We start from the raw sequence: 13140 nt of genomic DNA, 5'->3' as shown, positions 1-13140 counted from the left end.
AAAAAAAAAAAAAAAATCTAATTACTGTGTGACTTAATATGTCACTCTCAGTCTACTAACAAGACTGGATTACCAAATTGCTAATCTAAATATTACTGTATCCAATAGAACGTGTCCACGCGTACACGTGGCTAGCTATCCCCAGCATAACAGTAATACAAATACTACTAGCAATTACCAACGAGGGCGAAGAATGAGTCTACCTTTCTTCATTTTTTCATTTTACATTTCAATAATTGTGGAAGCGGAAAGTGGTTAGAGTGATTAATCATTTTTAATTTTGAAAAAAAGAGAAGAAGTTATTCGTAAATCGAAAGAAATGAAGGAGGATTGAATGAGAGAGGAAGGAGCAAGCAGCAACCTAAAGCAAAAGCCACCACCACCACCATCTCCAACCTGCTCCTCCATCCCCTTCAAAAACCAAATCCCCAACTCAATAACTCATTAGCCACCAACAACAACCTTCTATCACTTCAATCCTCTCTTTGATTTGAATCCGCGTGACTTTCAGAGAGTGTGTGCCACACACGCGCGCTTACATATACACACAGAATGAAGCTCTCGGCGTTGCAGCAGAGCTACCTCAACCGCCGGAGCAACAGCTTCAGAGGATCCTCGCAGCTCGATTCCGCTGCTGATGGCTCAGTAAAGTCGCCGGCGGCGGTCTTCTGGCTCGTACTCCACGGCGTATGCTGCCTTATCAGCCTCGTCCTTGGCTTCCGCTTCTCCCGTCTCGTCTTCTTCTTCATCTTCTCCACCTCCGCCACCAACCTCTACACCGCTCCCTTCCGCGGCGCAGCCGAAATCGCCTCTCACCTCGACGTTCGCTCGACTCCCGTCACCGGTGCCGCCGACAGCGTCCCTGGGAACATGACGGCGGTCGTGGCGAGCTCCACCAGCAGGGTGGTGGTCGGGCGGCACGGGATCCGAATCCGGCCGTGGCCGCATCCGGATCCCGTGGAAGTAATGAAGGCTCACCAGATACTTGAGCGGGTCCAGAGGGAGCAGAGGGCGCTGTTCGGCGTGAAGAACCCTAGGACTGTGATCGCGGTCACCCCGACCTACGCCAGAACTTTCCAGAAGCTTCACCTGACCGGCGTTATGCACTCTCTGATGCTGGTGCCGTACGATCTGGTTTGGATCGTGGTGGAGGCTGGTGGCGTCACCAACGAAACTGCTTCCATCATTGCTAAATCGGGACTCAGAACTATCCACGTTGGGTTTAGGCAAATAATGCCGAATTCTTGGGAGGGAAGACACAAATTGGAGTCTCGTATGCGTCTTCATGCTTTGGGGTGCGTGAATTCTGAGCTCTTTATTCTTTTTTGGTTTTTCATTGATCGAAATTCCAGTTGCTTTCTGTTATTCTTTTTTTTTAAAAAACTAAAATGACTCCCCCTAGCATTCTCCTTTTGTTATTATGGAAACTTGATTATGGATTAATGATGAAACGTTACTATTTTTTCCACTTCTTTGTATTGTGTCGTGCCTAATACAGTGGAAAACGGTATAATTATTATGGCGTGATTCCTTAATGGAATGTTTTGATTGATTTTGTTGCCATGTGACCAAACAGGATTGTGAGGGAACAGAAGCTGGATGGCGTTGTGATGTTTGCTGATGATAGTAATATGCATAGTATGGAGCTATTTGATGAAATCCAAAATGTGAAGTGGATTGGTGCTGTTTCGGTTGGGATACTTCTTCATTCTACTGACTCTTCAGCTACGATTCAAAGAGAGGGCGAGGAGGAATCCACCCCAATGCCCGTGCAAGGTCCTGCTTGTAATGCTACCAATAAGTTAGTTGGGTGGCACACCTTCAATTCGTTGCGATATGTAGGAAGAAGTGCGGTTTATATTGATGACCGGGCACCTGTACTGCCCAGGAAGCTAGAGTGGTCTGGATTTGTGTTGAATTCCAGATTGGTATGGAAGGATGTTGATGACAAGCCAGAGTGGGTTAAGGATCTTGATGAGTTGGACGGGGCTGGAGAGGAGGTAGAGAGTCCATTGTCCTTGCTCAAGACCACTTCCATGGTAGAACCACTTGGGAATTGTGGCCGCCAAGTTTTGCTCTGGTGGTTGCGGGTTGAAGCTCGCTCAGACAGCAAATTCCCTGCTCAGTAAGTCCTCTTCTCTTTGACTTAGAAACTTCGTTTTTTCTCTCAAGTTTGATGCTATCCATGGGATAATCTTATTAGGAATATAGATGTATACTTAAATTGGCCATTGGTATCATTCAATGTAGACTTATTTTCTAGGATATTCATAGTTTCCCCACGTAAGTAGTTCTTTTGAAGCAATAGATAAGATGATCCTGGTCAGATCGAGTCAAGGAAAGCCCACCGGGTAAATCAAACTGTAGCTAAACTGGGGCAGAATTTTTACAGAAACCATATAATATTGTCTATGTTAAAACATCTAGGAATACTATTGTGCTGACTTGTAGAGAGTCTCATGCAAAGCTGAATCTGAGAAACTCACTGTATACAAAACATTCTTCCCCTTTATATTTGGCTGACCTGAAACAACCAAAATGGTCAAAGGGAAAGGAGAATTTATAGTACAAGGAAACAATAGTCTCTGATTGTTTTCCTGATTAAAATGAATTGGACAACATCACTCCGAACTTTTTCTCCAAGAATTGGTGATTTTAATTTAGACTACATGTCAAGTCAGTTTCTGCATTTAGATGGATTTGCTAGAAGAAAGGCCAAGTATTATCAAATGGGACATCCTCTGTTTTTTTGTTGGAATTTTCGGTTATGTCTAATGGCTATAAACTTCAACCAGATTATCTAGTCAATTATTTAATAGTTTTTTCATGATGCTTGTATTAGGATGTTGCATCATTACATAATATTTTTCTACATTCAAGAAGATGCCCAAGATTATGTTTGGTCATTCACTCATTCTACCATCAATCTAATCTCTAAGCCTTACCTTCTATTTAGGACATCCTGTGCAACAAGTAGGTGGTGCATACTTTTCACACCCACCATGTTTTCCCCTTTACTTCTTTTTCTTCATTAAGTCAACTTTTGCTGACTGCTATGTTTCTTGCTCCGTAATATGCTCTTCCCTTGGATACTGAAGTATTAGTCAAATAAGTGGTATTTCTGTTTGTACTTCCTAAAGTTTCGTCTAAAAGTCAATTTAGTTTATTTTGGGGGTCCATCTCACCCCAATTTTAGTGCTTGTACTATTGTTAGGTAAAAACTTTAAGCATGCTATGATTGATCCTATTGGCTGATCATGTGGTAACTCTATTTGATGCAGATGGATAATTGACCCTCCTCTGGACATCACTGTCCCCTCGAAGCGAACTCCATGGCCAGATGCCCCTCCTGAGCTCCCATCTAATGAGAAAATGTCAGTTGGCACTCAAACGCAAGACCAGCAGATAAACAAGCATTCTACAAAAACGAAAACGCCAAGAACAAGGCGCAGTAGAACTAAGAGAAGGCACGACACCAAAGTGATAGGTGTGCAAGCATCTACGCTTTCTGTTTCTGAACAACAAAACTGATATGTTAATAAGAGTACATTTGAGGAATTTTCTGGCCTGTGGATAAAGAAGAGAAGAGAATAGAATGCTGGTCTTTCAGAAACAAGAATGAATCTGAATTCAACCAAACGGAGAAGCCAATGTCCTATAATGGACAATGGATACATACATCGGCCTTGTAACTTTTATGGTGGACCAGCATCTGTGCATTCCGGTCTGATTTCACCCAATTTTTTTCTTTCAAAGTGATTTTTTCTTTTCTTTTTTGTTTCCTTATTTTTGTTGAGGGTGCTATATATTCCGTTCGCATGAATTAGTTTTGCAGCAGTTGCTGTCTTGCAGGAAGCCTGTATTCAAATTTTATTCCATGTTAATACATATTCTTCTCAATAGGATTATACACTTTGTCTTCTATAGTTTTTCTTTCTTTTTTTTCTCCCAACAATAAAGTCCACTCCTGATTAGAGGGGCACATGATCCAACTAAACAGAATATCACGCAAACCCTATGAGTCCAACATATATTAGGAAGAAGTCTTTAATTTTAAACGTTTATTTAAAAAAATATTTGTGTATATTCAAATTGTGTAAGATGATATAATATACAAGGATATTTTTAGTATTGTGTTTGGTGAGTTGAAACTAAGATGATATAATATACTAAAATTTAGTATTGTGTTTGGTGAGTTGAAACTTAAATTTTAATCCTTTCACCTTCAATACTTCTAGAAAGTAGAAACGCAAGTGATTGAAAATTTTTGAATAAAAATTGAAATTTTAATAATATTTTTTTTAAGTATTGTCATTTAATTTTTCAAAATTTAAATTTATCTCTTAATTTTCATATGTATCTTAAACTAAATATAATACAACATAACTCAGTCTTAGTTTCTCTTCCAATCATAGCCTAAGAGAATCAAAATAATAAAAACATAATATATTATAATAAATATTTAGATATACTAAATAATTTTAATAAATATTACTTAATCCTAATATATTTTAACATTAACTACTGCTATTTATTTGGGTTGAAAGGGGTCCCATATGAGCTGCACAATCAGTTCAAGTCAATTACATAAACCATGTTAAGAAAAAAAACCTGTTTAGTTTATCTCCTTTCACACCATAGTTTGATTTGAAATGCCTTCATTTTTATGATTCACAACTGAATCTTTATCCAATCATCACAAAGTAAAGGAAGCATTGAAAGTCACTATTAGAAAGAAAATGGTAGCTGTGTTCAGCAAAGATCTCTTGAGCTGTTACCTAATCACCCTGAAGCTCAAAGAAACCTTAGAATCTGGAATTCCAGCTTCTCCTAATGAAGGTACCGGATCAACTGAGTTTCCAGAGCAGCACAAGCTTCAGCAGGAGCCTTCAGAAGCATTGCGGATTGGCATCAATGAAGATGAAGAGAAATCAGCAGAGTCTGAATGGGTGATCTCCATGAATAAAAAACTAGAACAGGCTAATCAAGACGATGCAGCGAGTTCATGGGCCAAACCATCAATAAACAAAATATCACGCAAACCCTATGAGTCCAACATATATTAGGATGAAGTTTTTAATTTTAAACGTTTATTTAAAAAATTCTATCAATTATATGTATGAGTTGATCCTTGATTTGCACTTTGTTTATATATATTTCCATTTGCTCATTTCAACTTAATCTATTAGTAAAGCCAAAATAAATGTAAATTTCACCCAAGCCACTAAAAGTGATTTATTGATGTGTGTTTTGAGTAGCCGGTCAACTTAACCTTATGATATGCAAGCCATTTTCATCCCAATAAAATAGAGTTCTAACCGTTTTTCATCAAGAAAACTATTGTTCAGCTCTACCTGATTTTCCAAGTAATCCCAACCTTCTCTTTTCCCTGGGCTAGCTCCAAATCGTCTCAATGCTTAACTAGCTAGTTATCAATTCTTTCCTCTTGATATGGCTGCTGTAATGGTGACATCCACCATGTTTTTCCTTTTGTTCACTCTCTCGTTGGCTTTTGACCAATTGCATTGGCGAAGTGATGACCAAGCCATGGCTATCTACGAGGAGTGGCTGATCAAGCACCGAAAAACACATAATGGATTGGGAGGAAAAGATGAAAGATTTAAAATTTTCAAGGATAACTTGAAATTCATTGATGAGCATAATGCTCAAAACCACACCTACAAACTAGCCTTAAACATTATTAGCTTTTGTCTTATCTTTAAAATTATACTATTAAAATATTCACACAAAAATATTGTTTAATTAATAATGTTTTAACTATGAAAAATATTAGGCCAACATTTTTATTAATATTAAGTTATTAACCAACATTTTAGATCAACATCTTACTTATTGTATTAAGGTGTACCTGAAACTGATAGTTCTAAGATGGCTTCACGTCAATTTTAAAATGAGAAAGTATAGAGAGTCAATATAATATTTGTATAATATAAAAATTTTGAAATGAGTAGTATCATGACATGATATTAGAGTTCTAGATCCCTTTTAGGATGAGTGATTTTATTATCGTACTTGGATGATTATTTTGGATAATGTGGATTATTTTGGATAGTATAGATAATGTTCATTTTGTAACTCAATAGTCCATTATACACATTATACACTTAGACCATTAGCTCCTTAGCAATTCTCTTTTAAAAATCTTAATCTAAATAAGTTTAGTGTTCTTGACACCTTTTATCCTCCAACTTACAGGGACGTATTAAACCACTCTTTAATCTTAGTCCATAATAACAATAAAGACGTCTCACATCCCACAAATTCAAATACACAAATTCAATTATAATTTTAGTCTTTATCTTATATTATCTTTAGTTTTACCTTCCTACTTTACAATTTTCAATCAATCAACAATCAATAAATTTTTGAGTAAAGGACAATTTCGTCCCTGACCTTTGTTATCGCGGACATTTTCGTCCCCGAGGATTAGGAAATACTTAAATGTCCTTGACCCCGTTAAAAAGTAGACATTTTGACCCCTCCGTTTGAGTGTCTCCGTTTAAGGTTGATGGAAAACGGTGACGTGGCTCCGTGGCGCTGACCTGGCCTTAACGGGTTGCCACGTCAGCTGGGCTTTGTAAAAGAGGACAAATATGTCCCCAGAGCCCAAAACGCAGCCGTTTCTCCCCAACCTTTCGAAACTAAGCACAACTCACCCACGCAATACACATAACACGAAGACGATCAAAACCCCTCCCCTGTTTCTCCCTCCAAAAATTGCACTACGTGGAAGAGCAATCGGCGTTCGGTGAGTGAGCGGTCGGAGGCAAGAAAGAAGGTTACCGTGGAGGTTAGCACCGCTGCCTTCCTTTCAAGGTAAGATCGCCCTCCTTACTCCTGAAATTTCTGTAGTTTGTAGTAAGGGTGAAGTGATCATGCGTGCATGTTGACAATGTATGTAACAGAGGTGTAATGAGGGCAAAAAATGGTTTTTAGAGCATGGTGTCTAGTAGTAGTCGTAGGAGGTACTGTGTTAGGGCAAAGGGGGATTTTGTAATAAATTTTCAATGTAATGTAGTACTCACACATAGTTGTTTGTTGGTAATTTTCAGATGGTGGATGTTTTTGTGGTGCCAGTTTTTCACCACGGTGGTAGCTTCGTGAGAGGTAGTGATGGTGTTCTTGTTTATGAGAATGGTAAAAAAGAGAGGTTCCCGGAGATGGACTTAGATTTTGTGAACTTTGGGGACCTTGTAACTTTATTTAAGGGTTTGGGATACCAGTCCTACAAGGCAGTATACTGGTATGATCGAACAAGTGCGTTGCTTGAGTCTGGGCTGAACGAGTTAACCGGGGACTCAGGGATCAATGCAATGCGGGAGAACTTAGTGAAGTACCAACAGAGTCTTGAGTCCACATTTACTTTGACCACCCCATTGATGCTCCGAAGAAAGTATTTGATGCTGGCAAGGATGGTGACGATGAAGTGGATGTGGATGAAATATTAAAGGAATTGAAGACATCCTCTTCATCGGATGATGGGTATGAGAGCACCGAAGATGTATTATATAAACCTCCACCAGCTGGGTTGGAGAGTGATGGAAGTGATTCTGAGAGTAGTAAAGAGGCTGTTGGTGGCAAGAGGAAAAGAGTAAGGGAGCCAAGAAAGAAGGTGATAACCCCCAAGAAGAAATTCACAAAGAAGGTGCAAGATGGTAAAAGGGAGCATCCAACTGGAGAAGATAGCGGTTAGGGAAAAAAGGGGACGGCTGGTGAAGCTGGTTTAGGGTCTGCTGCTGGGCCTAGTGATGGAGGAGGTGGTGGTAATAGGCCAGGAGTGGATAATGCATGGAGATACTATGTAAGTGAAGTCCCCACAGAGCCTGAGGAAATCATGTTTGAGTATGAGTCGGAGGACTTGCACACACCTATGGGTTCCGATGATGAAGGTGAAGGCCACAAGTTTCCAGAGTTTGACGATGACTATGCTCACGGTCAGGGCAGATTTGAGTTAGGGATGAGGTTTGCAAGTGTTGAACGGTTTAAAGATGTGGTGAAGGACTCATTCATTGCTGAAGGTAGGGAGGTAAAGTGGATCAAAAATGATAGGGAGAGAGTGAGAGTGGGCTGCAAGGATGAAGAATACAATTTCTTGGTTCATCTTTCTTACAACAAAACTCTGCAATGTTACCAAATTAAGACCTACCAGCCAGAGCATAGTTGTGCAAGGGATTTAGGGAGTAACGCAGCAGACCAGCATTGGATCAGCAGGAAAATTGTGAAGAGGATGGCTACCCAACCACACATGACTACTAGGGAGGCAACTGAGTTCCTAAGGGAGGAATTTTCTCTTGCTCTCCATCCTAAAATGGTGTATAGAGCAGTGGTTGAGGCCAGGGATAAGATTATGGGAAACGAGAAGGAACAATACAAGAGGACAAGGGATTATTGTGAGCAGATTTTAAGTTCTAATCCAGGATCTACTGCAAGGCTGGAACTTATGACACTTCCTGAAGCTCCCCCTGTTTTCGACAAGATATACATATGCTTAGATGCCTGTAAGCGAGGGTTCAAGGAAGGGTGTAGGCCTTTGCTGCACCTGGATGGATGCTTTCTCAAGACATACTACATGGGGTGGCTTTTATCAGCAGTTGCCCAAGACGCGAACAACCAATTTTATGTGGTTGCATATGGGGTCGTCAGGGCTGAGACGAAGGATGCCTGGAAATGGTTCCTCACTAACCTTCAGGCAGACATAGGAGACGACATAAATCATGGCTGGAACTTCATTTCAGATCAACAAAAGGTTTGATGTTTGATTGGTTCATTCTTGCACACTTACTATATATTTGCTGAGTTGTAAATGATGGCTGCTCATGTTCAATGCAGGGTTTACTCCCTGCCTTAAAGGAAGTCATGCCAAAAGCCAGGCACAGGAACTGCGTGATGCATATGTGGAAGAACTTCGTTAATAGATTCAAAGATCTATACATAAGAGAGGTTGTCTGGGAGTGTGCCAGATGCACAACAGTTGCAGAGTTCAAAGACTGTATGGAAGGGCTGAAGGCAGTGAATCAGGGGGCTTGGGAATACCTCTCCAAGTTTGAGCCAGAGACATGGGTCAAGGCTTATTTTTCACATGGCCCGAAAGTTGATAACCTCACCAACAACATGTGTGAGGTGTTCAATGCCAAAATAGTTAACTATCGCTGCAAGCCAATCCTCACTATGTGTGAAGAGATCAGGTGTTACCTGATGAGGAGGATGGTAAACCACAAGCGGGTTTTGGAAAATCACCCTGGTAAACTAGCACCAGTGCAGCAAAAACGGTTGGAAAAATTACTGACTCTTAGCACAAAGTGGGTGGCAGAGTGGGTTGGAGATAATGAAAGAAAAAGGTTTGAGGTGAGCCGCAAAGGAGTCAAGGTTGATGTGGACCTGATTAAGTACACATGCTCCTGCAATCGATGGCAACTTACTGGTAATTGTTTGTTCACCTATAGTTGTTAACTGTTTCTTCACATGTAATTTACCTATTCTATACTCTGAGTTAAGCCTGAATACATTTTTTGGGTAGGAATGCCATGCACACATGCCCTTGCTGCTATAATGAAAAGGCGTGACAAGGCAGAAGATTACGTGCACCCCTGGTTGTGTATGGAATCCATAAAGAGGACTTACTCACATTGCATCAAACCAGTCCCCAGTGCAGATTTCTGGCCCCGAACTGAATACTCACAACCAGAACCCCCCATCATCAAGAGGCCTATTGGCCGGTGGTGCGCGAAATTGTGAACTATACTTTTTCACAACTCTCATAATCCCTGGTAATGGCTCCAAAAACTTGGTGCGCTCAATACCATGGCATTACACAACTTCGCACAACTAACCAGCAAGTGCACTGGGTCGTCCAAGTAATAAACCTTACGTGAGTAAGGGTCGATCCCACGGAGATTGTTAGTATTGAAGCAAGCTATGGTCATCTTGTAAATCTTAGTCAGGCAAACTCAGATATATATGGTGATGAACGAAAATAACATAAAAGATAAAGATAGTGATACTTATGTAACTCATTGGTAGGAACTTCAGATAAGCGCATGAAGATGCCTTCCCTTCCGTCTCTCTGCTTTTCTACTGTCTTCATCCAACCCTTCTTACTCCTTTCCATGGCAAGCTCGTATAGGGTCTCACTGTTGTCAGCAGCTACCTCCCATCCTCGCAGTGAAAGCTAATGCTCAATACTCTGTCACAGTATGGCCAATCACTGGTTCGGTTCCCTCCCCTACCGGAATAGAATAACTCTTTTGCGTCTGTCACTAACGCCCAGTAGGTTACAGGTTTGAAGCACGTCACAGTCATTCAGTCATTGAATCCTACTCAGAATACCACAGACAAGGTTAGACCTTCCGGATTCTCTTGAATGCTGCCATCAGTTCTTGCCTATACCACGAAGACTCTGATCTCACGGAATGGCTGGCTCGTTTGTCAGGTGAGCACTCGGTTGTCAGGCGATCAACCATGCATCGTGCAATCAGGAATCCAAGAGATATTCACTAAGCCTCAGATGCTTGTAGAACAAGAATGGTTGTCAGTCACCTTGTTCATGGGTGAGAATGGTGATGAGCGTCAATCATCACCTTCATCATGTTGAAGAACAAGTGATATCTTGGTAAAAGAACAAGTGGAATTGAATGGAAGAACAATAGTAATTGCATTAATACTCGAGGTACAGCAGAGCTCCACACCTTAATCTATGGTGTGTAGAAACTCCACCGTTGAAAATACATAAGCATAAGGTCTAGGCATGGCCGAATGGCCAGCCTCCCAATGATCTAAGAACTAAAATGTTCAAAGATGATCTAGAGATCTAAAAGTGATCAAAAGATTCCCATACAATAGTAAAAGGTCCTACTTATAAGAAACTAGTAGCCTAGGGTGTACAGAAATGAGTAAATGACATAAAAATCCTCTTCCGGGCCCACTTGGTGTGTGCTTGGGCTGAGCAATGAAGCAATTTCGTGTAGAGACTCTTCTTGGAGTTAAACGCCAGCTTTGGTGCCAGTTTGGGCGTTTAACTCCCATTTGGGTGCCAGTTCAGCGTTTAACGCTGGGATTTCTTGAGGTGACTTTGAACGCCGGTTTGGGCCATCAAATCTTGGGCAAAGTATGAACTATTATATATTGCTGGAAAGCCCAGGATGTCTACTTTCCAACGCCGTTGAGAGCGCGCCAATTGGGCTTCTGTAGCTCCAGAAAATCCACTTCGAGTGCAGGGAGGTCAGAATCCAACAGCATCTGCAGTCCTTTTGAGTCTCAGAATCAGATTTTTGCTCAGGTCCCTCAATTTTAGCCAGAAAATACCTGAAATCACAGAAAAACACACAAACTCATAGTAAAGTCCAGAAAAGTGAATTTTAACTAAAAACTAATAAAAATATACTAAAAACTAACTAGATCATACTAAAAACATACTAAAAACAATGCCAAAAAGTATACAAATTATCCGCTCATCACAACACCAAACTTAAATTGTTGCTTGTCCTCAAGCAACTGAAAATCAAATAAGATAAAAAGAAGAGAATATGCAATGAATTCCAAAAACATCTGTGAAGATCAGTATTAATTAGATGAGCGGGGCTTTTACTTTTTGCCTCTGAACAGTTTTGGCATCTCACTCTATCCCTTGTAATTCAGAATGATTGGCTTCTTTAGGAACTCAGAATCCAGATAGTGTTAATGATTCTCCTAGTAAAGTATGATGATTCTTGAACATAGCTATTTATTGAGTCTTGGCTGTGGCCCAAAGCACTCTGTCTTCCAGTATTACCACCGGATACATACATGCCACAGACACATAATTGGGTGAACCTTTTCAGATTGTGACTCAGCTTTGCTAAAGTCCCCAATTAGAGGTGTCCAGGGTTCTTAAGCACACTCTTATTTGCCTTGGATCACAACTTTATTCTTTCTTTTTCTTTCTTTTTCTCTTTCTTTTTTTTTTCGGTTTTTTTTTTTTCGTTTTCTTCTTTCCCCCTTTTTTTTTCTGCTTTTTCTTGCTTCAAGAATCATTTTATTGATTTTTCAGATCCTCAGTAACATGTCTCCTTTTTCATCATTCTTTCAAGAGCCAACATTCATGAACCACAAATTCAAAAGACATATGCACTGTTTAAGCATACATTCAGAGAACAAAAATATTGCCACCACATCAAAATAATTAAACTATTATAAAATTCAAAATTCATGCAATTCTTTCTTTTATCAATTAGGCACGTTTTTATTGAAGAAAGGTGATGGATTCATAGGACATTCATAACTTTAAGGCATAGACACTAAGACACTAATGATCACAAGACACAAACATGGATAAACATAAAGCATAAAAATTCGAAAAACAGAAGAACAATAACAAGGAAATCAAAGAACGGGTCCACCTTAGTGATGGCGGCTCTTTCTTGCTCTTAAAGATCCTATGGAGTGCTTGAGCTCCTCAATGTCTCTTCCTTGTCTTTGTTGCTCCTCCCTCATGATTCTTTGATCTTCTCTAATTTCATGAAGGATGATGGAGTGTTCTTGATGCTCCACCCTCAGTTGTCCCATGTTGGAACTTAGTTCTCCTAGGGAGGTGTTTAGTTGCTCCCAATAGTTTTGTGGAGGAAAATTCATCCCTTGAGGTATCTCAGGGATTTCTTGATGAGTGAGATCTCTTGTGTACTCCATCCTTTTCTTGGTGATGGGCTTGTCCTCATCAATGGGAATGTCTCCCTCTATGTCAACTCCAACTGAATAACAGAGGTGACAAATGAGTTGAGGAAAGGCTAACCTTGCCAAGGTGGAGGTCTTGTCCGCCACCTTATAGAGTTCTTGGGCTATAACCTCATGAACCTCTATTTCTTCTCCAATCATGATACTATGGATCATGATGGCCCGGTCTATGGTAACTTCGGACCGGTTGCTAGTGGGGATGATTGAGCGTTGTATGAACTCTAACCATCCTCTAGCCACGGGCTTGAGGTCATGCCTTCTCAATTGGACCGGCTTTCCTCTTGAATCTTGCTTCCATTGTGCGCCCTCTTCACATATGGTTGTGAGGACTTGGTCCAACCTTTGATCAAAGTTGACCCTTCTAGTGTAAGGATGCTCATCTCCTTGCATCATAGGCAAGTTGAACGCCACCCT

At 40.4% G+C, this 13140-nt stretch overlaps 2 protein-coding genes across 2 annotated transcripts; both read left to right on the top strand.

Moving 5' to 3' along the window:
* Nucleotides 1–200: 200 nt before the first annotated feature.
* LOC130981733 (beta-1,4-xylosyltransferase IRX14-like) lies at nt 201–3912 on the top strand. The gene is made up of 3 exons (XM_057905390.1): nt 201–1295; nt 1577–2125; nt 3282–3912. Exons 1-3 carry the CDS (start codon nt 553–555, stop codon nt 3529–3531), a joined length of 1542 nt encoding a protein of 513 aa, XP_057761373.1. The 5' UTR covers nt 201–552; the 3' UTR covers nt 3532–3912.
* Nucleotides 3913–7855: 3943 nt separating this feature from the next.
* On the top strand, nt 7856–9756 carry LOC130981055 (uncharacterized). Its single transcript, XM_057904694.1, has 3 exons — nt 7856–8767; nt 8851–9442; nt 9539–9756. Exons 1-3 carry the CDS (start codon nt 7856–7858, stop codon nt 9754–9756), a joined length of 1722 nt encoding a protein of 573 aa, XP_057760677.1.
* Nucleotides 9757–13140: the final 3384 nt, after the last annotated feature.

The sequence above is a fragment of the Arachis stenosperma genome, chromosome 5, assembly GCF_014773155.1.
Source record: "Arachis stenosperma cultivar V10309 chromosome 5, arast.V10309.gnm1.PFL2, whole genome shotgun sequence".
Lineage (NCBI taxonomy): Eukaryota > Viridiplantae > Streptophyta > Magnoliopsida > Fabales > Fabaceae > Arachis > Arachis stenosperma.
This window is presented reverse-complemented; position numbering and strand designations above follow the sequence as displayed.